At 54.8% G+C, this 25,780-nt stretch overlaps 2 protein-coding genes across 6 annotated transcripts in view; one reads left to right on the top strand and one right to left on the bottom strand.

The window, feature by feature from the left end:
- Kiaa0513 (KIAA0513 ortholog) overlaps positions 1 to 5,232 on the top strand; it is a 50,386-nt gene extending 45,154 nt beyond the window's left edge. For all 5 annotated transcript variants that reach the window (XM_052729308.1, XM_052729304.1, XM_052729306.1 and 2 more), the window contains one exon: positions 737 to 5,232. In XM_052729308.1, coding sequence (XP_052585268.1) covers positions 737 to 786 — 50 coding nt within the window. In that variant the 3' untranslated portion in view covers positions 787 to 5,232. The remainder of the gene's footprint in view (positions 1 to 736) is intronic.
- On the bottom strand, positions 3,048 to 16,787 carry Cibar2 (CBY1 interacting BAR domain containing 2). The gene is given in 10 exon segments (XM_052729311.1): positions 3,048 to 6,485; positions 7,221 to 7,322; positions 8,421 to 8,534; positions 9,645 to 9,754; position 11,136; positions 11,708 to 11,809; positions 11,898 to 11,966; positions 13,990 to 14,181; positions 14,183 to 14,225; positions 16,537 to 16,787. Coding segments are annotated over 10 exon segments (870 nt in total). The 5' UTR covers positions 16,557 to 16,787; the 3' UTR covers positions 3,048 to 6,368.
- Positions 16,788 to 25,780: the final 8,993 nt, after the last annotated feature.

Raw genomic sequence — 25,780 nt, 5'->3', positions numbered from 1 at the left:
AGCTGGAAGTCGTTTCTGCTGAGGGATGGCGGGTGACATGTGGCACAGCCAGGTCAGAAATGAACATGACTCTGGATTCTAACTCTGCATTTGTGCAGAGTGAAACCCTGGCCACAAGTTGGTACTTGCTAGAGCGCCATCCGGTTTTGAACCACGCTGTCAGGGCCGGATGGTGGATAGTGGGGGGTTCTGAGGCTCCCCATAGTCCACTGCTCTGCCTCAGCAGAGAGCTTTGTGTCGTCATCTCAGCACTGCGGCCAGGCTTGTGTGTCAACTGTTTGCTGCTGGTGTTCTCCTGGGCCAAGGCCTTACACTCAGACCCATGTTCTGATGAACCGGTGACTCACCCCTGCCCTCGTCCCTAGCCAGGAAGAGCAGCTGTGCAGGCACAAGGGCATTTGTAGCCATCAGACAGCCTCAGTGTTACCTCCCCCTCCACGTGGCCATCAGGGCTCAGCCTGCCTTCTGTTGGGTCCCACTCCGCACATGACACCATTCCTGTAAAAGGCCATGTTCCTGAGAACAAGGGCCCACTTCCAAGTGTGTGATCCTGGGGACACATACTTTTGACAAGGGTTCAGCTCTGAGATGTAGCAAGGAGTGACTGACGACCTACCACCCTGTGGCTGACTGTGGCTGGTCAGTAGACTTATCCCTGGCCTGCGTATACAGACTGGGCCAAGTCATTCCTGGCCACCAACCATCTCTTCTGGAATAATCCTGTTCTCTCTTCCAGAGCAATACAAGCTGCTAAGTGACCACATTGAACAAATGGCCACAGAATAGGGAGGTCAGCACATGCCGCTGTCCCAGGAGCTGTCACCCCAGCGATGACCCTGCATGACACCAGCAGCACCCAGAGCCGCTCCTGGCTGCCCTAGAACCAGCAGTTCAAAGACTCCGGAAGCCTGTCTCCCCTGCCTGTGTCTGCTCCCCACTCTATGTACAAGGTGTCCCTTGGGTTACACAGCTAAAAATGAGGGACCGTCTACCCCCCCACCCATCCTTGAGCACCAGGCTTATGAGATGAGACAGAGGATGGAGGGGAACATAAGCTAGGGTCCCCGAAGTTCCTGCTGAGAGCCAGGGACGTGTGAGCATGGAGGTGCAGGAGGGGAGCCACACAGTGGTAAGTCGAGAACAGAACCACTACTGAGGGTCACAGCCTGCCACTCGCTGCCACAGGACTTTCTGTGAGCATAAGCTGTGCAGAGGGGCCATGGAGCCTTCCTGAAAGGTCATGGCTACCTGTTCTTCTCCACCTCCTCATGTGGCAGGAACTAGAAATCACAGGAACTGGAAGAGAGCTCAAGGGCTGTCACTTTTCTAGGAGTGAGAATTCTGCCAGCCACAACCTTGTCTCAGACTCGAGAGGCCTGCCAACAGAACCTGGGACCTGGCCACTCAGCACAGTCTCTCCTTCAATAGCAGACAAAATCCTTCAGTTCCCAGCAGCAGCAATATATGTCATGGACTGCACGAAGCGTGGGGAGAGCTTTCTTCAGGGTGACGCCCTTGCTAAGAGTAGCTGGTCAGAGCTGGAGTACACAGAATGGATCTGACTGAGTGAGGAGGCCACAGGGAAGCGACGTTGCCTGGGAGCTCCAGCCCATGGCCCTCTCCTTCTGAAAGACCCACAGGGACTTGCCTCCTCTGCACCCACATGCCAGACCAAGTCTGACCCACAGCATCCAGTGTGCTGGCTCCAGAGCGACTGTTCCCATCCACCCCACCCGTGGCCTAGGTTCCTTCTGTGCCAGCCACTGCCTTTCTGGTCACTGACCTTGAACTAGGCCTGCAGGCTCTCCTGTCACCCTTCATCACCTCATTCTCTGTTCCTCAGCCTTCAGTCACATTTAGTCAAGGTCTGTCTATGAGCACAGCAGTCCTCTTCTGACAGCCGTGGACTCAGCTGCCATGGGCAAGCCTTCCCTGTGGGGAATGCCCCCCTCGGATGTCCAGAGAAGAGCAGGATGGGTCAGGCTTCCGAAGGAGCATGTCTTGCATGTTGGGGGTGACCAAGGCAGCTCATCCATCGCTGAGCAATTCAAACAAATGCTGACAGCCAGGTCAGCCCCTGATGACATAGTATGTGTTGCTGGGGTCAGCTAGGACCCCCACCCCAGGGTTAGGACCCCATAACTGTGCCTGTCTCTGCTCCTGTGTTTTAGGGAAGTGACATCAAGTGAGATCGCCCCTGCTGTCCTCTCTAGAGCCCTTCCTCAGCAGTGCAAGCATGGCAGCCTCTCCCTGCTCCTCCCAGCCCTGCGTTAGTGTGAGGTCAGGAGTAGTATGACCTGACAGCAGCAGCAGCAGCAGCAGCAGCAGCAGCAGCTGTGTTGTCTGACCTCTGCCTGGCTCCGTGCAGCCATGCACAGCCTTAAGGGGAAGAGCACCAACGGTTCCAGCACGTGGACTTAGGAATACCTTGGAGACTGTTCCATACCAACCCTTTGAGATAATCGTTTAAGGAGGAAGGAAGGATGGCTCTGTTTTGTCTGTCTCTAGCTCTTTATTGCAGATCCAGCCCCACCGAGTTGGGAAATTCTGACCCATGTTAGACCCACATGGCCCTGCTAAGGACCTGGTAACCCTCTGAGGACAGGGTGGCCCCTAATGGAAGCAAAGCTGCAGGAGACTGGAGGTGGTCCCACCATCACCTGCAGATGTCCCGTCTTGACAACTAGCTTTGGTGATTGTTTCACATCTGGGAGCCGCTGGCCAGTGTCTCTTGGAGGTAACTAGTCTGCCCCCCACTCCCGCCCAGGTATTCTGTCTTCCTGTAGTAGCTTTCCCCTAGGGCCCACCAAGCAAGTGTGAACTGCGCTCCCTGAAAAGCACTCCTTGGCCGCGAGCTCGTGAACCACAAGCAGGTCAAATTACCTGGATAATCCCAAGCAGTATCTCCAGTCTTGGCTGGTAGTGGCCCAGATCTGTGCAGGCCCATTAGCAACACACTCAAGCCTTTCTGGTGTGTGACCTTCAGGATTGTGTGAGTCATTACCACTCACAATAGTGTTTACCTTCACAGAAAAAACGTCCTCTGGTAAGCTGCCACTCTGCTGTGGTCGGCTATGTTAGGGTAGTGTGGGTGTAGGAGGCAGAGTGTGGCAGCCTCTAGGCTACCTCTGCTGAGTGTCTAGCCACAGGCAGAGCTGTGGTATATTGAGAGATCTGCATTGTGCAGCCTGGAAGACCGTGATTTTCCCCTTGTCCAAGAAACAATCGGGCTGAGAAACTCAGTATCTTAAGAGGACCGCAGACAAAGCTAGTTTTCAAGCTCCATTCACACAGAAAGGAGGTCTTCCTGGCTGGGCCCAGTGGAGACCTGCAATCCCTCAGGAGGTGAAGGCAGGAGGATCAGGAGTTCAAGGTCATCCCCAGCCACATAGGGGGTTCAAAGCCAGCCTGGGCCACATGAGACCTGATGTCAAGGAAAAAAAAAAAAAAAGTAAAAGGTGACCCTGAGAACGGAGGATGGGCTTAGAGCCAAGAATTGGCCTGATGCAAATGGAGGACTCATGGCCTGCCTTGTCCCAGCTCAGCTGAGAGGAAGCAGTCAGTGTTCTGTCCCTGTTTCTGTAGCCCAGGGACACTGTAGGCTCCAGGGACAGTGCACTACTCTAGAAACACCTGACACTCCAGGTTACTGGTGTGAGGGACCCAAACTTCTCTGCTGGAAACTATGTGAAAAGCTGAGGTCTGACTCTGGTGACCTTAATAGTCCCAGGCCGTAGACTCACACTCAACCTTAACCTTCCTGGGTCACACTGACTAGTTGGTTTTTCATTCTGGGCTGGCGCAGCTAGAGCAGCTTTATTCCAGTTCCCAGACTGCAGTCGGACAGCCAGGAGGATCCTTGTGTGGAACACGGTAGGAAGGGACTTTAGGGGGTGGCACTGGCCCCATAGCCTCGGGGGAACGGTAGGAGAACCCTCCTCAGCAGAGGGTCCTTGGTTCCAGGCTCCTACCTCCACTCTTCCCACCTTCCAAGCCAGCTCTGCAGAGCCCTTGCTAAGGGCTGAGCTGCCTTCACCCATGTGTCCTTCAGATCCAGCCTCGCAGCCACAGCCTCAGGTTTGTTTAGCATGAGAAGCTGCCAGTAGATGCCCACAGAGTGGACCTCGTTGACTGGACAGGCCTTTTGCAGGCTGGGCTCCTGCACTCCACTTCATCAGGCCAGGAACAGGAGCACACTGTTAGGTCAAGATGTGAGTAGACCTATCTTATCCAGGCTTCTCACATCTGGTGAACACACCCCTACTAAGGCCATCTTCTGTGACAGGCTCCTGCAAGGCCTTCATTCAGTACCATAATTCCCTTGGAGTCTCTGGGTCACCTGCTCCTGGTGAGGAATGGAGTCCAAGGTGTGGTGGGGGCCAGTTTGCCCAGCTGCAGGGTGACAGGGCAGCTTATACCAATGTACCAACTGGTCTGAGCTTTGAAGAGCAGATGAGCACAGAGCTGGAAGCACCACCCCAGTCAGGCTGTGTTCAGGGGACTCCTCAGGAAATTAGTGATTTGGGGGACCAGCTTCACTGTAGACTCCAGGCTCTGACAGGAAGTGGCATGGGCCCAGCTGCAAGCCTTGCTCACCTAAGCTACAACTTTAGAGATAGCACTTTATCTAGAACCAACCCCGTCCATGAATTGCCTTGGCTTTGATCCTGAGCTTACGCTGACCCTGGCCCATCCTTACTCCTAGATGATAGATATATTCATGGAAAGGAGGAAAGAGACCCTGCTTGAGGAAGAAGGTTGACTCACCACCACTCTTGCAAGAGGCACTAGCTTAGTGGTCTGAGATTGTCACTTCATTCAAATGGGGATACCTTGGGACGGATGAGTTAGACTGTTGGGAGATACTAGTCTCAGACAGCAGGCATGTATCCCATGGAGCGTATGTCAGGACCTGGACCATCGGCTGCCTAGGCTATACCCGGTTTCCAGTGCAGTTTCTGTGGGGACTCCACCTGCACAGTCTGTTCTCTCTTGGGGTTCCACACCCATTTGTTGCCAGAAGCCCCCAGTGATGCTGTGTTTTATATGTTAGTTACACAACTTTGTGCCCTGCCAGGTCATGTTCTAAAATTAAGGTTGAGAAAGTTATGAGGTCGAAGATCTCAGGCAGTGCTGTTTCCTGTGAAGAAAAAAAAAATGTGTATCCATATATATATAGTACCTTGGCTTGTCAGGAGGTGGAAACTGAAATAAATTATCTTTTAAAAAGAAGTCAGATTAGCTTGTTTTCACATATCTGTGAGGACTTCACGGAATACATAGTCACGTCACTGGCCTCGCAGAAATAGGTACCCCCCCACCCCCACTTGTACTTGGCTGACTAGACTCAGAGGCTGGGTTAGAGTTTGCCTGAGGACAGAGTGTGGGCCTGCTGCTTGGACATGTGGGCCTCCCTAGACCTGACCACCACGTGCCATGTGGGGCCAAATCGGGGTCTGACACCTGTTACTCCCAGGTAGGAGAGGGGGTGGGGGTGCTTTGGCTCAGAGAGGAGGCAGGGTCAGGGGCATCCTAATGCCTAGGTGGTGATCAAGCCTGAAGGCTTACCCAAGTTGTCTGTGGAACCAAGGTGTAAAAGACAGAGACATCCTCCTCTCTCACATGAGTCTAGGACCTTGGCATGCTCACGATGGCCTCATTCTTCCTAGGGAACAGATCCCTCAGATACCTTGAGGAGTATGCCAAGGGATCACTCCACACATGCTCCTGGAGGTGTCCACCTATCCACTACCTACCCCCACTGTGGACCTCTGTGTGTTTATGGCCCCATGGCCACCGTATACATCATGTCATGTCTGCGTAATGACTGAGATGTGTGCCCATCTGCCAAGTTCATGCACTGAAGAGTTAAGTCCTTGGGTGCAGAGCCTGCAAATGGTCCTTGTGGAAGGTTTGGGAGGCAGCCACAGCAGGGGTCCTGAGCTTACAGAAGGGGGCATTTGGGCACAGACCTTGATTCACTTAAGGAGAACACCATGTAGAATCAAAAGCAGACATTGGGTGTCATGGCCACAGGAACAGGCCGCACCTGCCAGAAGCTGGACAGGTGCCTGAGGATCCTCCCAGTTGGTGGTACTTGACTGGGAAGACCCCCAAAACTAATGTACCATGCTTTAGTATTAACATAGTGTGGAGACTCCTGTCCCCAGATGAAGGCAGGAAGCAGACAAAGCAAGGGTGCGGTTGAAAGTCACATGTCTTTCACTGACACCAGGAATCTGAGTCTGCAGAGCAGTCTACTGTGCTGATAAAGAAAGAGGCCCCGGGGATCCCTGACCGAGGACACCAGCAGAGCCCACCAAGGTCCAGGCCAGCCTAGGCCTTCCACCTGCCACAGGATCCTCTTCCTAGTCACGGCGTCCCTGCTGCTGTCCCTTGAGGTCCTCCAGGGGGATCTCCTCCACAGAGTCAGCCTCACTCTCCTCCTCATCTTTCCCCTGGTGTGCCATGGTGCTCTGAACACTCTGAGTGACAGAAAGAAAAGTCACAGCCACAACATCCAAACCAGGAGTGGCGATGACAAGCCCTGAGTTGGAGAGTTGGCCCTCCTACACCGCTCTAAGGAGTGACTATGGCCACAGGCCACTTAGCAGGTGAGGCCAAGAGAGGGCATGACTACCAGCCAGGGAGAGTGAGTTTGGAGAAAGCCCAGTTCCTTCACTGTACTTAGAAAAGACATTCATGAAGTTCAGTGACAGCCCCTTGCACTGGCCACCTCCCTCACAGTGGTCACTTCCCCTGGCACTGGCCACCTCCCTCACAGTGGTCACTTCCCCTGGCAGTGGCCACCCCCCTCACAGTGACCATCTCTCTTCACCATGACTCTGGGGCCATGCCTGCCCTGGCCACACCCTACTTGCAGACACTGCCAGTTTCCCTGAGGTTGTTAGCCAAAGGCAGATGAGAGCGAGCCGTTCCTGAACTGTCAGGTGACACTTGACTAGTGTGCCTTATTCCTAACATCTGAGACGTTCTGAATCTGCCTGTGGCCCAAGTGGGGTCAGGTCAGACCTGTCAAGCCAGACCCCTCCCTCCAGCGCACTCCCCTCAGCATGTTTCTGGGGTGGTGGGCACATGCAGGCGGATGCTGCCAGGCCTTCCCCAGCAGGGACCACTGCTCTGGTTGTCAGCCATCCATCCACGTCCCTGGTTTCTTCACTTTGTCCCTCGATTAACTCCCATGATGTGTAAGTGCTCACCTGGCTGGCCAGAGGCCAAGGGACAGATAGAGAGGGGCTGGCATCTGCCAGCGGCCGAGCTTCGCTGTGCCCATAAGTTCCATGCATCTTGGCTCTGAAGTCCTGTCAAGGAAAGACCAAGGTGGTTGGATCCAGCTTGAAAGCACAGGAGAGGAGTAGAGAGCAAAGCTAGAAAGCTATGAGGCATCTATGGGTAATTCCTATTTTATGGACCCCCACAGCAGCCCCCAAGGGGGTGTTCAAATCCCATCAAACAGATGGAAAAACTAAGGCCCAAAGACACTAGGTAACACAGTCACACAGGACAATCACTGGTTGGAAATCACTTTCAACCCCTGAAAGAATATTGTAGAGCTGAGACTTGAGCTACATGCCTGTAATCCTAGCACTGAGGAGGCTGAGGCAGGAGGATAATGATTGAGGCTATCATGGGCCATAGAGATGAATGAAGTTTTGGAGAACCTGGGGTTTTTCTGTAGCCTTCTGTGTGGTTTTAAAGCTTTTGTAAAAACCCTTGGATGGATCTTCCATTCTGTTCTTGAGTGCCAGCCTTAGTGGTTCACCTGTAACATCCAGGCAGGAGCATACAGAGTGACTTCCTCTTGGCCCCACAAGGTCTTAGTGCTCCCCATGTCTTAGGCTGCTGGCTGGTGGGAACCATTCACTACAGATAACCTGGGTTAGGTGCCAGGCTGTGGGCTTTGTGGACTCCTGGTTTAGTCACCAAGCTCCACACCCATAGAGCCCCACGCTGCCTCCCAAGGCACCTTTACCATTTTCCTGTATCTGGAGGATAGCTACTTCCCTCCACCATCTGCACATACAGAAAGAGGCCTTTGAAATAGCCCGGTTCCAGACTGTGACCCAAAGCCACAAGATAAAGGGACAGATGATTGGCTCACAGCATCAGTTTTGGGGCCAAGCTCTGCAGATAAAGCTTGCTGAGAATCTAATCAGCATGGCTGGGGACAGTCAGCGCTTTGCGCTGAGAACTGAGTGCCAGCCACAGAAAGCTTTTGTCCCTGCTGTTTCTCTTCAGTACTCAACAGGCCTGTGATGCTGAGCAGGTGACATGCCAGGTGACCAGGAGAAGATTCCGCGACGGGGTGGCACTCGGACCCAATGTTTGAAGTAGCTCATCAGAGCAAGCCCTCGAGCTAGGTGGAAACCCACAAAGGCACAGACAAGCCCCGGACCCACCTGCAGGTCTCTCTCCAGGTCGTAGCTCTCCAGGGTCCTGAAAGCACTGGAATACACCTCCACTGCCTTTGCATGGAAGACCATCTCGATGGTCACAAAGTCCGAGAAGATTCTCTGTGGGAGAGAAGCCTAGTCAGGGTAGCGGCACCACACGGGGCACATACATCGTGGATGCTGAGCCACATCCCCAAGCCTTTTAAAAATTTTTTGGAGATAGCCCTCTACCTAGAGGCAAGAAGACCCCATTGGTACCAAGTCCCTTACACGCCACACTAACAGTGGCCACTTTTGAAAGGCCTCCTAATCTAGACAGCCTGCACCGTTCCCAGCTTCATTCACTCATATACTGACTCATTCATTCCACAAATATTTCTCAAGTACCCACCATATCCCAGGCCCTGGATCTAGAGGCCAGGTGTCTGGAGTCGAGCTGATCTTCTGGACCTCAGAGATGAGAGGGGTAAACCCAATGCAGGAGCCTGACACAAGGCACATCCTGTGCTAAGTCCCTGAGGTAGGAAGGAGCTTGGGCCTTGAGCCTGGGGTGGGGGTGACAGTAGAGGATGCTGGAAGGCCCAGGCTGCTGCCTTGGGAGGGCTTGTTCTTTGACCTTAGGACCAGGTGAGTCATCAAAGGGTGTGAATCCCAAGACTGACAGATCAGAGCTGTCTGTCAAGGGCCTCCTGGGGCTGAAGAGTGGAAAAGAGAGGACTGGTGGGTGGGGAAGGCAGGGACATCCGTGGTCAGTTAGTCCTGTGAGAGCAAGTTCCTTGAGATCTCTTGAAGGACGTGGGACTTGACCTAGTATCCCATGGTTCTCGTGGAAGAGGGGGGTTCTGGTGAAGATAAAGGAGACCCTGCCTGCCTCGGACCACCTCAACATGGCTGCTTCCTAGAGGGGCTTTGTGAGCTTCAACGGGGAGCTAGGATCTCTTGTGGACACAGGTGAGAAAGAAGAGTAGGTTCAGGAATGGGACAATGTGGGCAGAACCGTGCCTCAGAATCCGCCTTGTTGGGATCTGTGTCCAGAGCACTGAGCAGCTGGGTGAGGCCAGCCTACCCCGAGCAGATAACCTGTCATCTGCAGCCAGGATCAGCTCTCCCCAGAGCCCTGGCCTCTGAGGGTCATGTGGTCATACACTGCATGAGTACCTACTCTCAAACACGGGAATTCACACCCATTCTCGTGCATCCACACACTCACAAAAGGCTGCCACTGCCTACCCGGAGGTCTTTTAGCTTCTGCTCCTGGAAGGCATCCACTGTCTCTGCCAGGTGGTGGGTAGAGCGGTTAGTGTCCACGGAGGCTCTCTGTGCACTGGTCTCCGCCTGGCCTCAGGAACACGAGAAGTAGAAAGTATCACAGGGTGGTCCTGGCCCCTACACACTGTTCGGGGTTGTTCTCAGTCCTACCACCTCCTTTGGGGCAGTTTCTCCTGCCTCATGCAGTCTCTTGCTAACTTGGTCATTAAGGAAACGATCAGGCAGAACCATGGTAAAAGGGTGGTCACTGGGGCTGGATAGATCTGCTTCTTAGCTGTGTGACCTCAGACAAGTCGCTTAACTTCTCTGAGCTTCAGTTTCCTTGCCTGTTGGGAGACGGTTATGCTTGCAAAGTTGGGAGAATTGGATGGTGAGAGGTGGGGAGCCACTCCACAATGGAGCCCATGCTCAGTATGTGGGAGGCCCTGAGGACCCCAGACTCATCCCCAACTCTGTCAGCAACAATCATCAATCCAAGATAGGCATTTGCTAGTCTGAGCTTTATTCCATGGAGGCTAAATGTTCTTGGTAACTGATTCCTGCCTGTGGACAATTGCAGGGCAAAGCTCCTGTTCCCTTTCCACATGGCAAAGTTGGCTCCATTCCAACACCAATACCTCAGCAGCCTTCCCTGGAACTGAGTTTGGTATTTAAGGACATGTGTGACATGAGCAAATTACCCCCATGGGCCTCACTTTCCTCTTCTTTAGAATGGGGCCATAACACCAACTAAATGTTTGTGAAATGGTGGGACAAGGGAGCTAGGGGCTGGTACCCAGAAAGCCCCCCCAATAAGGGAGGGGAGCTGGGATCTAAAGAGATGGGTGGCCAGGAGGTAGGGGCACTGGTGGGAGCTGGGGTAGAAGTCAGAGGTGCTTGTTCCAGACAGAACGCCATGCCTGATTCCCTTGCTCCAGATGTAGTGACCCTCATGTTACAGAACGGGCACCAGGATGGGGAATCCAAAGATGTCCACCTCCTAAACCCCATGTCATGTCTACAGGTCACCAGATATGGTAAAGGGCATGCTAGGCTACAGTGGCCTGTGGGCTGCTGATGCACCTGACCTGAGGTTCGTAGTGATCCTGAATTCCCTGATAGAGCAACAGGAGGGAGCTGGAGGGGAGCTGGAGGAAGGTGTGGCTGCAGAGGAACGGTGGGGGAGGGGACAAGAGCTTGAGGAGCCCAGTGGGACTGTGGCCTAGACACCGTAAGAGGTGGAGCTAATCCCCTAGATTCCCAGAGGAGCAGCCTGCCTACCCATGATGAGACCAGAGAGCCCCTCAGTGGATTCTAACTCCTGATCTATGAGGAAGGAAAGAGAGAGAGAGAGAGAGAGAGAGAGCACAAGCCAGCCAATGACTTTCTGTCACCTTCCCACATGACAACCCAAAATGCAAAATGTCCCTAGGGGTCAAAGTGAAACTATGACTTAGGTCCATGAAGGGCCACTCTGAATGAGGCCAGTTTCACAGTGACAAGCAGGGCGCAGAGGACAAGTCCTCCACAGTCCTGCACCCAGTTCACAGGCAGGCTGGAGCCGTGAAGATGGCAGTGCCGCCGTCTCGCTGGGACTCGTATTCATACCCACGCTTGCCTGAGCTTGCTTGAGCAGCAGGGCTCGGGGCTGGCAGTGGTTACCCTGTGATCAGGATGCAGGTGACCCCATGACCGGGTGGCTTGCTGGACAGAGCCCAGATCTCCTGACCCTCAGCAAACCCTCCCTTTGCCTCACCCTGCTGCTCTGACTCACCTGTGCGCCAGCCTCCGTGGGTAAATCTCACCTACCTACCATTCCATGGAGTCTCCGTTATCTGTCTAAGATGCAGAGATGCTGCCTGCCCAGATGGAAATGTAACATATGACACTCACCTGGGACTGAGGAGGACTGTTAAGGATTCAGGTGAAGCCAGGTGGCCTGCAGGTGGTACCCCCTTGGCAGCCCCTGCCAACTGAATCCAGGTCCCCAAGCCCTTCAGTACACTGTGTGGGATGGTCACCCTGCCTAGCAGGAAAAAGGATACAATCATTTGACGGTCTGAGGGTGACTTCTGCCTCAGTTTCTCCAGCTTTTCCAGTTGTTTGATCTCATTATTTTGGACACGTTTACATTTCTTGATATCTGCCTACACACAAAAAAAAAGAGGGCCATTTCCTAGGGATCCTGAGGGTCCAGGCCCCACCCCTGCGCACCTTGAGGTGTGCCCAGCTCACCCGGGTCTGCTTTATCTGGGCACCGTAGAGCTTCAAAGGGCTGATGACCTTGGCCTCCAGCCTCTCGACCTGCAGGGCACATGTGGCAGCATAAGGAAAATAGAGAAGACAGCTCCATGACCAGCCACCTGCACCCCCAGAGGACACACCCAGGGCCCACACCTGAAATGGCAGAGGCCGGGCTCTGCCCTCACAGGCTCTGGCCACGTGCTTATTCCCACTAAGTTGGCATGTCCAACTGCGCACTGGGACAGTGACTGTGCCCCAGGGTGTCTCAGCAGGTCAGTGGGACACTTGCAGAGTCTGGGAGGACAACACCAGACACTGCACTTAGAGGTATCACTGGGGGGGGGGGGTTGACATGTTCTGGGGACAGTTTGTGTGGAGGGTCCCAGCAGGGCAGAGACAGGACTTCCGGCCCTGGCCTCTTCTGGGCCCAATGCAGTTCTGGGCTCCAGGTTGTTGCCTCAAGGTGTTGAGCTGCTTGGAAGTTGCACAAAGCAAAGACTGGTGTGGGATTCCAAGCTGATTGCTCTTCACGACCTCTAGTACTGGCGGGGCCCGTGAGTGGGCACAGGAAGCCATTCAAGACCCTCAGACCTCATCCCAGGCTTCAGATTCCAGGTTCTCTTAGCATCTGACAGTTTAGGAAGGCAAGAGAAAGGGGAAGGTCCCCCCCTCACCCATGATGGTTTACATTGATTGGCAATTTGACAGGACCTAGAAGACAAACTCTGGCTTCGTCTGTGGAAGCAATTTCTAGAATGGATTAGCTGAGATGGGAAGACCCACCCTAGGAGTGGGTGGCGCCATTCCCTAGGCCGGAGTCTAGAACCAAATAAAAAGGAGAAAGCGAGCTGAGCACCAGCGCTCATCTCTCTCTGCATCCTGACTGTGGATGTGATGTGACCGGTTGACTCATCCTAACCGCCATGGCTTCCCCATCACGTGAGCCAGAATAGATCCTCCCTGCCTTAGGTTGCTTTGTTGGGTGTTTGAGCACAGCAATGATAAGTTAATACACCCCTGTGCCCGGCAAAATCGTAAAGTGGTGCTGCTCTGGGTCTTGGGGTTGCACCAGCTGCAGAGGAGTCCTGGATTTGATGGAGGAGGCCTGGGGGTGGGGGAGCAGTGTCTGGGCAAGACAGCTAGAGAGGTCTGTCCTCCTGTCATGGCTCCTAGCATCTCGGGGATCAGGTTTTACAAAGGACCAGGAGTGGCAGGAGCCCCACTAGGCCATTCCTGACCCTTGAGAGAGACAGTGCCATGGTAAAGGGTCATGGAGGGACAGCCCCACCCTTTCCCTACTTTCAGAAAACTCAGTTGCAATTCCTTTCTCTGTCCCTTTGATGTCCTAAACCCTTTAAGAACATAATGTCCTTCTTGGTGACTCTATGAGCTCTTTCTTAGGCTTAGGGCCAGCTCTCTGCATGGAAGGCAGAGAGGAGAGGCCAGAGGCCTTAGCTGGGTGGGGCTACTGGTGGCACTCAACTGCCCAGCACAGAGCCAGAAGCTTCCATTTTCCCAGTGGTTAGAGCAGGGAAGAGTGCCTCACACCTGTAATCCTGCCACACAGGAGATTGAGGCAGGAGGCTGGCCAGACTAGGCTACAGAGTGACCTTGTCCCCCGCAAAAGGACAGTGGGCATAGGCAGCCACCCAGTGACCATGTGACATCTCCACGCACCATCAGAGAAGCACAGCAGCCTCTTTCAGGGACGGTCACCTTCTGTTTCAAGAGCATACACCTGCCTGACTGTATGTGGGTGCAGCAGGAGCTGTCTGTCACACAGCCCATGCTGTGTGCACCTCTCTGTAATGCTCAGCCACAGTGTTCTTGCATCCTCCACTCTGCCAATCACACAGGATGTTTCTGAAAAGACATTACTCCACTGCCATCTCCTTCATCTTCTCCCTACGCCCGGGAATCCACGGCCCTCATCCCGCCCCCCATAGACTTCCAGGTCCCCTTGGCCCGAGTGGTCCTTGTCCAATACAGTGAAGCCTTCCAGCTCTCTACCCCTGTCACCAGTGTGATCATGAGGGGAGAGACTGTGCCAGCTCTCACTCCTTACCCGGGCTGCCATGCTCACCTCTGCCTGCCGGTAATCCTGCACCTTGGCCAGGTCCTCCGCAAAGTCTTTCATGGTAGCCCGCAACTCCGGGTTCTCGGTGTTGGCAAAGTCCATCAGCTGCTTCACCAGCTGGTCAGCCTTGTCGCGCAGCCGGGCTGTCTTGCGCGTGTAGGAGGCCAGCAGCGAGCAGAACTGACCAAAATACCTCTCCCGCGTTGGTCACGGTGTTCTCCATGGCCCTCACCTGACTGTCCCTGGGTGGGGGTGATGACACCAAGTGCAAGCAAGGTCATGGTCACTGGAGCCACTATACCCACCTCTCCAATGTGGCAATCACCATCCAAGTACCTGGTCCCTGGACAGTTCTGAGTGATATCTTGGGCCCATTGAGGCAGAAGACAAGGCCTGCCTGTGTCCCATGGCTGAGCAGCAGTGGATGGAACTCAGGTGGGACCCCTTGTCCCTGGGGCCTGTGAAGGGGTGCAGCACCCCACAGTCTTGTGCACACCACTGTATCAACCGCAGAGGCTCCTCCTCCAGCCCCCTCCACTCCCGTGGGCCCCTCCCCCATGCTGTCCACTCTTTCCTCCCTTTTTAGAAGCTTTGGGTTAAATGAATGACCTTTTGGAGATCTATTTGAGGCTAACAGATAGTTTGAGGCCTGGAGAAATGGTTCAGTGGGTTAAAAAACACCACCGAAGTCCTAAGTTCAGATCCAGTGCCTGAGTTAAATAGTGGGGAGGGGCTAGAGAGAAGGCTCTGTGGTTAAGCATGCCTATTGCTCTTACAGAAAAACCCAATTCACAACCACCTGTAACTGCAACTCCAGGGGGATCTGATGCCCTCTGCTGGCTGCCATGGCCACCTGCACTCATGTGCACAAACCCACATCTGTATACACACATAGATAACTGAAAATATAAAAATATGAGCTGGGCATGGTCATGCATGCCTTTAATTCCAGCACTGGGGAGGCAGATCTCTATGTCTGTGGCCAGCCTGGCCTACATAGAGAGTTCCAGAGCAGCCAGGATTACACAGAGAAATGTTGTTTCAGAGAGAGAGAGAGAGAGAGAGAGAGAGAGAGAGAGAGAGAGAGAGAGAGAGAGAGAGAGAGAGAGACAGAGATCAGGAGTGACCCCACATGCACTGGTATGTAACTCCAGCATTGTTGTAGGGCACAGAGACAGGAGGGTGACTGATTTGCTTGCTGCCAGCCTAGTTCCTGGTTCAGTGAGAGACCCTGTTTCAAGGGAATAAGGTGGAGAGTCATAGACAGGACACCCACCATCCTCCTTTGGCCTCTGCTCAAGTGTGCACAGGCACACACAGCCAGCCACACACATGTTATAGACACACAAATAAATGACTTATTTTTAAGAGGACTGTTTTGCACACCCTCTCTCCTTCCCAGTATCTCATTTCTTGCAGTCCATTTGGTTCCAGGGTAGGGAGGCATTGTTGTGGACGGCCGTGATGGCCCCCACTGGGTACTGCATGCTCAGCTCTGACACATGCAAGGTGCCATATGTCCCCACCAAGCTATCTGCAGGGTATTTGGACCCTTGCTCTCCCATACTCTTCTGGCTGGTCCCTCCTCCCTCCCCACCAGCCCTGGGCTCCTCCATGGAGCACCTTACAGACCGCTGAACAGACTCCACACCCTTGCCCTCCCTGACACACCTATAGGGCTCATGCCACCTCTACCATGACCTATCCTTGTCCGCCCCCCGCCCTCCCCTTCCCCATAACCTACCCACACCCGGTGTTCAGTGATAACACACGGACTCAGCCTTCCTAGGAGCACTATGCCCTCCATAGTTTCCCTCCCCCTCAGCCCCAGGCTGTTGCTGTCCCTTACAGCTCTCCCTCTCTAGAACCCAAGCCCCTCACGCCCCCCTCCCAACAGAACCTGCGGGGGGGCATCATCTCACCCCTCCTAATGAGCCTTAACTTGGTAGTTTGTAAATGCTCTGTTCACGCCTCCCTAGAAGATGTTGCTGCCTCCATTTTTAAATCAAATAAACTGAGGCCCGGAGAGGCAAAGCATCCTGTCCAAGGGCACACAGCAGGCCAGACCCCAAGGCAGCATCACTCACACACAGGTTAGACATGCAGGTCCCAGGCTCTGGGAATCAGGCCCCATGGGCTGCGACTGGGAAGCCAGCTTTCAAGGAGCACACTAGGTACATCCAAGGCACCTGACGTCTGAGCCACAGGGAGACTCAAAGTTGATCAGGGAGGGCTGGGGACAGTGAACCTGGGGCATTGGGCAGAGCAGTGGGCAGGGCTCCCAAGGGCAAGGTCTGGGGCCTGAATTGTGAAGGGCTTTCTAGGAGCAAGTGTGGGAAGCAGGGAACAGACCCATGAGCCGCTGCACCAGGTCTTCAGGAAGCAAAAGCGAGGCCGGCAGATTGGATTCCGGAAACCTCTGTGGTCCAAGCCCTGTTCACCCTCCAGCTTGAGCAGGGAGGGCAGGAGCTCACCTGCCCTCTCCTCTGACACCGTAGACCGTGAGAATCCCCCCAGCACTTCACTTCCCTCCCAGCAGCTCAGGCTGCTCACCTGGAGAGGACGACATTCATTGTGGACAGAGGCACTTGTTGCTTTGATCTCGGGGAATAAAAACAGGGTCCCAGGGGTCCCCTAGGCAGACAGAAGCCAGCCAAGGCTGGGCCCAACTGTGTGGTCTGGCTGGGCTCAAGGGACTCTGCTGCCTGGTTGCCAGGCAACGGGCCATCCCAGGCAAGCCCTAGGAGGAGCCCAGCTGGTTGCTGGGCAACCAGGGCCTCCCCTGTGGGGTGAGGAGGGCTCGCTTTGGGCTTAACTGCACTCTGAAATGGAAGAAGGGGACAGAGAGGTTCCTCATGCGTGCTTTCAAATATGGAGCTTCTTGGGGTTCAAAGCGTCTGTGTTCACCAGGAGGGGACAGGGAGAGCCCTGGAGGCAGCTTGCCTGGGACTTCACCCTGGGCCCCGCTGCATGTGTGGGTCCCAAGGCAGAGGGCCAGTGGGCGGGGCCTAGGAGCTGGTGTCCCTGTTAAGGGTGTAAGGGTGGGGTGGAGAAGCAGACGGTGAAGGAGGGGGCAGAGGCGGGCAGAGGACTTGCCTGTGAATGGGAGGAGCGAGGGACAGCAGCTCAGAGCAGCGCTTAGCCTATCAGGCGGTCCTGGGTCTCCCTGAGTATGCGACTCCCACTGTTACGGTTGGGAACGGTGACCCAGCGTCAGCACACTAAAAACCTCACTGCCCCAGGTGGGTCTTACTCATGGTGAGAGGTCTGTGTGTCACAGCCTGGCATTTCACTTACGACACAAAGCAGCCAGAGTCATACCCAGGCCTGGTGGCGGAGGCGGAGAAAACAAGGCAGTCACTGGGGTGACTGTCACACTGGGTTGGCTCTGTGTGGCTTCCAGCTCTCACCATGCTGGGGTTTGCTTTTAAACACTTATTCAGGCAGGGACTTTAAGATCAGCCACAGCAGGTTCAAATCCCACACCCTAGCTCTGCTGTGTGACCTGAAGCAAAGCACCTGATCTCCCTGGAAACTAGACAATTCCCTAATAAGGGAGACGGAGCCTCTGGTGCTGTGAGGAAGAGGCAGGGGTGGGGCGGGGCACTGGGAGGCTGGCTTCCTAGGGCAGCTGGCCCTCAGGAGCACACCTGTGTGTCCGTCTCAGTGGCACCTGTGTTATGCTCCCCTTCTGGGAGGCAGGTTCCCCCAGACAGCACATAGGTACATCTCTGCATGTCCTTTGAGGTACTGTACCCTCGGGGACTGCCACGGCCTTTGCCTCTCACAGGGACTCTGCCACTCCCGTGGTTTTCTCTCTGAGTAATGTCAGGTTGGGGGTGCTCTGTGTCTCCTGGCCCACAGTCCCGAGCCCTGTTCGATTCCCTCCGCTCTGGGCCGCTTGCTGGGTTGAAAAGTGTCTCCCCAAAGTGCATGTCCACTCCAGGTCTCAGAACATAGCCTTATTGGAAATGGGGGTCTCTGTACATTGGATGTGCAGATGAGTCACTCCGGCATGGGAGGTAAGGCTCACTCAGGGGCTACTGCTCCAATCTGCAGAGGAAGCACCCCCACAGGGTACCTATCCACCTCCTGTGCCCCTGGACCCATTCATTGACTGCTTGTAACTTTTCTGCCTGGGGCGGGGGCGTCAATGCCCCAAGGATGTGGCCAGATCCTGGGTGCACGAATGGCTGAACCTTGCATCTGCTAGCCAGTGGATTGGTACATCCCTGCATCAGTCTGTCTGGGGTCTTCTCTCTCAAGGGATCAATTTCCTCAGGAACCCCAGCTCTTCCAGTACAGCAGCATAGTCCCAGTCTGCCCTGTTTGTGACCACCAGAGGGCGACAGAGACCGTGCTCAGACCCCCCTGCCTGGGGCAGAGGGACTGCAGAGGGGTACAGGAGGCTGGAGACACATGTGTGACATAGGTGTGGAGGACAGAGTGTGTGAGGTCTCGTTCACTAGAAGCATCGAGAACCTCATGACTTTTGAAAAATGAAAAACTGTCTTGGGCTACCCAGAATCAAGACATCTGGTGGCCAGAGAGGGGAAGGTTGGGTCTCCAGTCGCCAACCTGCATAGTCCAGGGTGGCCACTCGAGGGCGCATGTCTCTGTCCTTGTCTGTTTCGCCTTAGTCTGTCCTTTTCCTCTGTCCTGTCTCTGTTTCTGTCTCTCCCTGTTTGTCCTTGTCTCTATGTCTCTGTCTCATTCTGTGTCTGTCTCGGTCTGTGTGTGTGTGTGTGTGTGTGTGTGTGTGTGTGTGTGTGTGTGTGTCCCCTACAGATGAACATCTTGCTGAGCCCTGTGGGACAGGGACAGGTACCATGAGGCTCAGCTTGCCTCTCAGGAGGGCAAGGGCATACATCCTGGTCACTCCCCACACAAGCGAGGAGCCCAGTTACCATCTGGCGGTGGCTCTGTTCCCCACAGCTACCTGTGTGCTGCATGGGATCCTGTCACAGCTGTAGATGGCTTTCCCTCCGGTCTCAGGGCCATGTCGCATGGCAGTCCAGGCGCCTCTCTTGCTCCTGGGCCCCTGTGGTGTGTGTGAGGCAGTCCCTGGCAACGACAGGAAAAAGAGGGAAATTCTTGAGTTGTGTCCACTTTGAAAACCCAGTGACAAAGGCCAGGAGGGGCTGCGATCACTCCCGCCAGGGTCTGCAAACAGATAAACCCAGGAAGACTCAGCGAGTGGAACCTGGGGGCCCAGATGCCCCTCAGTCAGGCCCTGCCTTGGCCTCGGTGTGCTGTGTGATTTGGGCAGAGTCACTTTCCCACCCTGGAGCAGGAGCCATGATCTGGGAGCCATGAGTGCTCATCTCACCAGGGCCACCACCCTTTTGGTGACTCAAGGGTTCCCAATGTCAGAATATGGTGCCTGCTGCGTGACCTGTCCTCCGTCACCTCACCTTGCTGTCACATTCACCTCCTCCTTAAGACACAAGACAAGAGAAACCAGACTGTGTGACGCAAATGCCTGCCATCTGGGTCCCTGGGGGCATTTTCTGAGAGCTGAGTACTGGTCCATCCTAGGCCGTAGGTTCGGATGCGATCTGTCACTTGAGGAGTATGAACTAAGTGCCTACTGTATACACAGCTGTCCCCAGACACTTGGACCAGTCTGTGAGAGAACAATGGACACATGGCACTGTGTTCGCTCGGAGAACATTCTGTCTGGGGGAAAGCAGGCGATCTCAGCCGGCAAGATGCTTCAAACAGCCACAAGGGCTGCAGTTTTTCTCTCTGGAGCTCATGCACCAGAAAGGGGAAGGTCTCCATGGCAATTGCCTGATAATATGCTGGGAACTGCTTCCCTGGAATGAGGTCACAGGGCTGTCCCCAGAGAGCAGAGGGCCAGAGCCATGCCTTTATACATTGCCCAGTGTTGGGGCATTCCTCCACAGCCAGGAGCCAGGGAGGGAAGAGATGGAAAGAGATGGAATGTGCAGAGCTTCCTCCACAGGAGGCCCTACTGTGTGAGCTCACAGCGTCTTCCTTGGTGTTGGTGTGTGTGTTCTAGACAGAGTCTCCCTCTGTAGGCCAGGCTGACCCTGGAACCTGAGTTCCTCTTGCCTCAGCCTCCAAGAGCTGGGCGGAAACATGCCAGGCTCTTGTTTAGTTTGCCAGCAGATGGTGGTGGTGGTCGGTTTTAGTTTATTTACAATTTTTAAAAATTATTTATTTATTTTTATGTATGAGTGCTCTGTTTGCATGTCCACATGCATGCCTGAAGAGGTCATTGGACCCCACTGTAGATGGTTGTGAGCCACCGTGTGGGTGCTGGGAATTGAACTCAGGACCTCTGAAAGAGCAGCCAGTGCTCTTAACCGCTGAGCCATCTCTCCAGCCCCTGGTTTTGGTTTATTTTTGAGCCAGGGTTTCAGGTATGCCAGGCTGATTGTGAACTCCTTATGTAGCTAAGGATGGCCTTGAACCCCTGATCTTCCTACCTTTATCTTCAAGTATAAGATGATAGGCTGTGTGCAGTTTATAAATATGGCCTTGTGGCTGGCCTGTGGCTCGGTGGTAGAGTTCTTGCCTGACATGCAGAGGCCTGGGGTTCCGCCACTGTCCAGCTGTGAAACAGACACCCCGTTTGGCGCCCCACAAAGTCAGCACCCGTCTGTGAATTCCCCAAACTAGGAAGCAAAGCCTCCTACCCAGGGTGTCTGAAAGCCGGTGATGATGACTGGGCCAATCCACACAGCCTCTGGGATGACCAAGCATCCCTGAGGTCAAAGCTGGGGCCCACAGGACCCATGGCAACCTCTAAGTCTGTCCTGGAGCTCGGTTCTCACCTGTCCACCTGGAAAAGCCAGTGATTTCAGCCTGAACCCTGACTAGCCACCCCAACCCTTCTTGAGGACCCCACAGTCAAAATGCTTGGTTCTAATCCCAGCTCCGGAGCTGGTGAGACGGCAGCAAGCTTGACGACCCGAGTTCTGTTCTGGAGGCCCGACCATGGTGGAAGGAGAAAACCAGCTCCCACAGTTATTCTCTGTGGTGTGTATGCACCCACCCACACATACAGTAAATAAAGGCAATTTAAAAATAGATTCCGCCGGGCGGTGGTGGCGCACGCCTTTAATCCCGGCACTTGGGAGGCAGGGGCAGGCGGATCTCTGTGAGTTCGAGGCCAGCCTGGTCTACAGTGTGAGTTCCAGGACAGGCTCCAAAACTACACAGAGAAACCCTGTCTCGAAAAAACAAACCAAACCAAACAACCAAAACAGCAACAACAACAACAACAACAACAACAACAACAACAACAAAAGGATTCTAGCTCTATTGCCTCACAACTGGAGACTGTGGCCAGAACTGACTCTTGGCCTCAGTTTCTCCGTCTGTGAAATGGGACTGGTAAGATATCTCTTCCCTCAGACAGAGAATAGAATGGCACTCAGATAGGCCTGGGCACAGCCCCTGCTCTGCACATGACACTGCATGGTGGCCACTCTGATTCCTCTCCCCGTGTCCCTAGGCGTGGGCCAGGGTGGCAAGCTTGGGCAGGGAAAGTGGGACAGTGCCCAAGACAAGCTCTGCTGACTCAGGTGGCTGTTGGCCTCCAGCAGCCACCATCCAAGCCACCTGTGTCCGAGGGAACAAAGAGTGACCTCCCCCAGGCCTGGCTGGCTGCACCGGGACATGTCCCATCCCGAGGCTTTGCACAAGTTTGTCCTTTGAACGGCAAGTGCCCCTTGGCCAGGCCTCCTCCCCACTGGCCAGGTTGGCTTGTTCACTAGGGGAGCAGTTCACATGCGAGGCTCAATGACAGCTCCGCTGTAGCCGGAACCTGGGACCGGGGGTCACAGTCAGGCTAGCACACTAGACCAGCATCCTGGCCCTGCTCTGCTTACCCCGGGACCAAATCTGTCTAGAGCAGCCATGTGGAGGACGGGGCCTAGACAGCAGGCTAATGAGTAATTATCAGAGCTTAGAAATGTCCCTAGGACAGAGGTCTTGGTGTGGTACCTAGATATCAGCTGACAAAGGATCTTTGGCTCTTAAAGCAGTGAAGGTCAGGCGTGGCCGACGTCATGACACTTGGGGACGCTTCCACACCCACCTGTCAATGTTGACCAGATCTCTGCACTCAGCCTTGGACAGCACTGGGCGGGGCAACTGTGTGCCTGCCTTTCCTGGGTTACCGTCTAGCCAGGATTGGTCTCCAATCTCCTATACCCCAGACTAGCCTAGAACTCACAATCCTCCTGCTTCAGCTTCCCAAGTGCTGGGCTCACAGGCCACTGCCCAGGCCCGGCTGCTTTCAGGCCTCCAAGGACCTCTACGCTCACGGTCCTGTAACAAATGCAGCTGTTGTGTGTTTGTGTGTTGTGTATCTGCGCGCGTGTGCAAACAGAGGCGGGGTGGGGGGGCAATGAGTGGTCCGTTCCACTCTCTGCCTCGTTCCTTGAGCCAGGTCTCTGATTAGACCTGGGATTCACCTTATTTGGGCTAATCTATCTGACCAGCCAGCTATGGTAATTCTATCCCCCCTCCCCGCCTAGCATTGTGGTTATATGCATCGTGGGCCATGCCCACCTTTTACATGGTGAGCTGGGGATCCAAACTCATGACCTGTGCTTTAGATCTACTGCTCCGCCTCCCAGCCCCTTCACTCTGTTTCTGCAGACTTGGCAGCTGTGGATTCAACCAGCCACAGGTTTTCTTAAAACAATATTAGGGGGAGGACAGGGTCTCATGTGCTGAGGCTGTTCTCAAAACCTCATGTAACCAAGGATAACTTTGAACTTCTGATCCTCCTGTATCCACCACTGAATGCTGGGATGACAGACTTTTGCTACCATGCCCAATCCAGGGCTTCGTGCATGCCAGGCGAGCATTCCACCCCACGGAACCACATCCCAAGCCCAAAATGTACTTTGAATTGCATCCGTACCAAACACTGGGGCTTTTAATGAATGGGAACTGGAAGGTACTTGCAGCTGCTGTTGCGAAGGTTGCTCCCCGCCTAAGTGGCAGTGACTGAGCACCTACTGTGTACCAAAAGCACACGCTGAGCACTTTGCCGACGACGCTTTCCCATCCTTTGTCAAGAACGCCCCACATGTCTCTCAGCCAGGCGTAGGAGTCACCCTGGCAGAGCTGCGCTGAGCAACCCAAGGGCCTGAGTCCTGACTGTCGCCAAGGCTCTGTGCTCCCTTGCTGGTCCACGTGTAGGGACAGTTGTTTTCCCACCTGCCCAGAGAGCAGGGATCCGCTGTCATGATCTGCTGTCCCCTCCCTTAGGTCCCTAGTGCCTGGAGGTGTCCACCGTGCTAAAACAGAAGCATATCTGAACAAATGAAGGAAGGAAGGATTGAGCATGCTTTAGTGCCAGGTGCTGAGCTGACACCTTAGAACATCCCTGCGAGGCCTGGAGGCCCCTCCTGGCAGGTGGAAGTCCACCATTAGCCACAGAGGGCCAGCATCTCCCTGGGAGGCCTGTCCTAAGGCTGGGTGGCAAACAGCCCAGAAGGGGCCTCAGGGTGGGGGATGGCGCCTCCCCCTCGGCCACCTTGGCGCCTAAGCTTTCCCCAGCTGGTCCTGTCCATCTCAGGCTCCCCAGCCACCAGGGAGCTCCAAGTAGCATGGCTCACCTTTCACACAAGGGACTCCCCGCTTTGCAGCCTTTTGGCAACCCCCACCTCTCCAGTTACATTCCACTCCCAATCTGGATCGCAGGAGGGAAAAGAGAGGTGGGAAAGTGTGTGTGTGTGTGTGTGTGTGTGTGTGTGTGTGTGTGTGTGTGTGTCTGTGTCTGTGTCTGTGTCGCGTGCACGGCAGCGGGGACAGGCTAGCTGGGACAGGACTCAGGGTGTAGAATGCCACCCTTCCTACCCACAGGCTCACCTCTTGCCATGTGAGGAGCCTTCCCACATGCTGCAGCTGCCAGGCTGGGCTGCCTGCTGTAGGCAGAGGGCCAGGGGAGGGACGTGGGGCCAGGGGAGGGACGCGGGGCCAGAGACAAAAGACAGGAGCAGAGGCACTCATTAACAGTGTTCTGTTGTTTCTTCTCACCCAGGGTGGCTAGGTACTGTCAGGCAGGTGGTTCACTCTACAAGGGAACGTGGGTCCACCTGACAAGCCATGTTGCCTGCCCTGGGCTTCTATCTGTCCCCAAGGGCATTTTTTCCCTTCAGAGACATACAAAGACACGGTGCAGGCTGACGGCCTGGCTCCCACATCTTTGCTACTCTGAGACTCTCCACGCCCCCACTGGCCCACATGACAACAGGAGCAGCACCCTGTCTTGAGCACAGTCGGAGTCTGGGCTGTGTTAAGGGACTGCGTACACAGTGTCTCTCCCCCGACAACCTTTATATCGCCAGAAGCCTGGACCACAGATGTACCTCATAATGAACTGTAAGTGCTGTGGACCCTCCTGGGCCTGGAAGGATCTGCTGCTAGCTCTGACTCCAGGGCAGTGCCAAGGAGACTGCTACGTCACTACGCCATCGCTGTGTACACAGCAGGTGCTGGAGGTGGGCATGTGTGGGTACAGATTCAGATGCCCCTCTCCAGGTGGTTTTATCAGGCAGAAGCATGGGGGCGTCACCTCACCTCCTTTCTGGGTCCCCAAGACTGCTCCAGTCCAGGAGAGACTTGTTCCCAGGCAGAGCCCTCAGGTGGCACCTCTACATTCCTGGGGAAGCTCACACCCAGCGTCCGCACAGGCACAGGCAAGGACTCCAGAGGGCAGCTGTGCTTTGAGCTAGGGGAATGGTCCAGGCCCTACCCTGACCTCACCCATCCCATCCAGACAGGAGTCCTGCTGCTACCACCTTAGCTTTCCCAGCTGAAGAATGGGTGACCATCCTGCCAGGTCCTCCTTGACAAGGTAAATAAAGCACCCTATAACTCGCCAGGGACACGTCCGCACACAGTAGGTACTCAATAAGTGTATCTTCTCCCGTCTTCTTGCCACCATGGCAGATGAAGATTTGCAGGTAAACAGTAGGTACTCGATAAGTGTCCTCTTCTGTCTTCTTGCTGCTGTAGCAGACGGAAGCATAGAAGCACACAGTAGGTACTCAGTATGCACGCCGTCCCTGTCTTCATGTTCTGTAGCATTACACGCTGGAGCTCCATGCCCAGGGACCCCTTCTCCCACTCCCATGGTGGCCCTGGGCCTTGTCCTGTGCTGAGATGTTTCCCTGCTCCATCTGTTGGAATATCAAGGCAGAGAGAAACCCTGCCCCAGACTTGACGTCAGCACCCAGCTTAATTGGTCCTGGAGCCTTGTGAGTCTCTGGCTGTCCGGTGTGGAGCCCGCGGTGGTGGTGGGAGGTGAGGGCTGTTTGCACCCGTAGCTTGAAGTGAAGGCTTTGTCTTCATGGCTCTTGGCACAGACACCTTGCCCTGGGCACTCTCTCTGGTGTAGAAATCTGACTTATCACTTTCTTGGGGAGAGAGAGGCATGAATATTTAATTACCCCACTGCTAAGAGGCCTGGCGGAGCCGGTGAATGAAGAGCTGGCTTTCTCTTCTGGAAGGGCCACTTAGGGTCCTGCCAGCCAGCCAACTCCTCCCATCCTGTCTCTCATCACTGGGGGACCCTGAGCCATCAGGCCTGTACCCGTGTCTTGTGGTATTGGTGAGCCTGGGTCAGGTCTCAGCTCCCAGGCACACTGTGTTTTCTTTACAAGAGACATGGGAGCCAGTGGTGGTGGGCGGCGGCAGGTCAAGTCCCCTGGCCAAGAAGGAAGGCCTGTGGCTGCCGGCTAGAACATTCTGCCCCATGTGAGCCAAGAAATTCCAAAAGAAACACCGCAGCGTCCAGCCTGGGAGA

Source organism: Peromyscus californicus, unplaced genomic scaffold (assembly GCF_007827085.1).
Source record: "Peromyscus californicus insignis strain IS unplaced genomic scaffold, ASM782708v3 Scaffold_8__1_contigs__length_139910024, whole genome shotgun sequence".
In the NCBI taxonomy this organism is placed as follows: Eukaryota; Metazoa; Chordata; class Mammalia; order Rodentia; family Cricetidae; genus Peromyscus; species Peromyscus californicus.
This window is presented reverse-complemented; position numbering and strand designations above follow the sequence as displayed.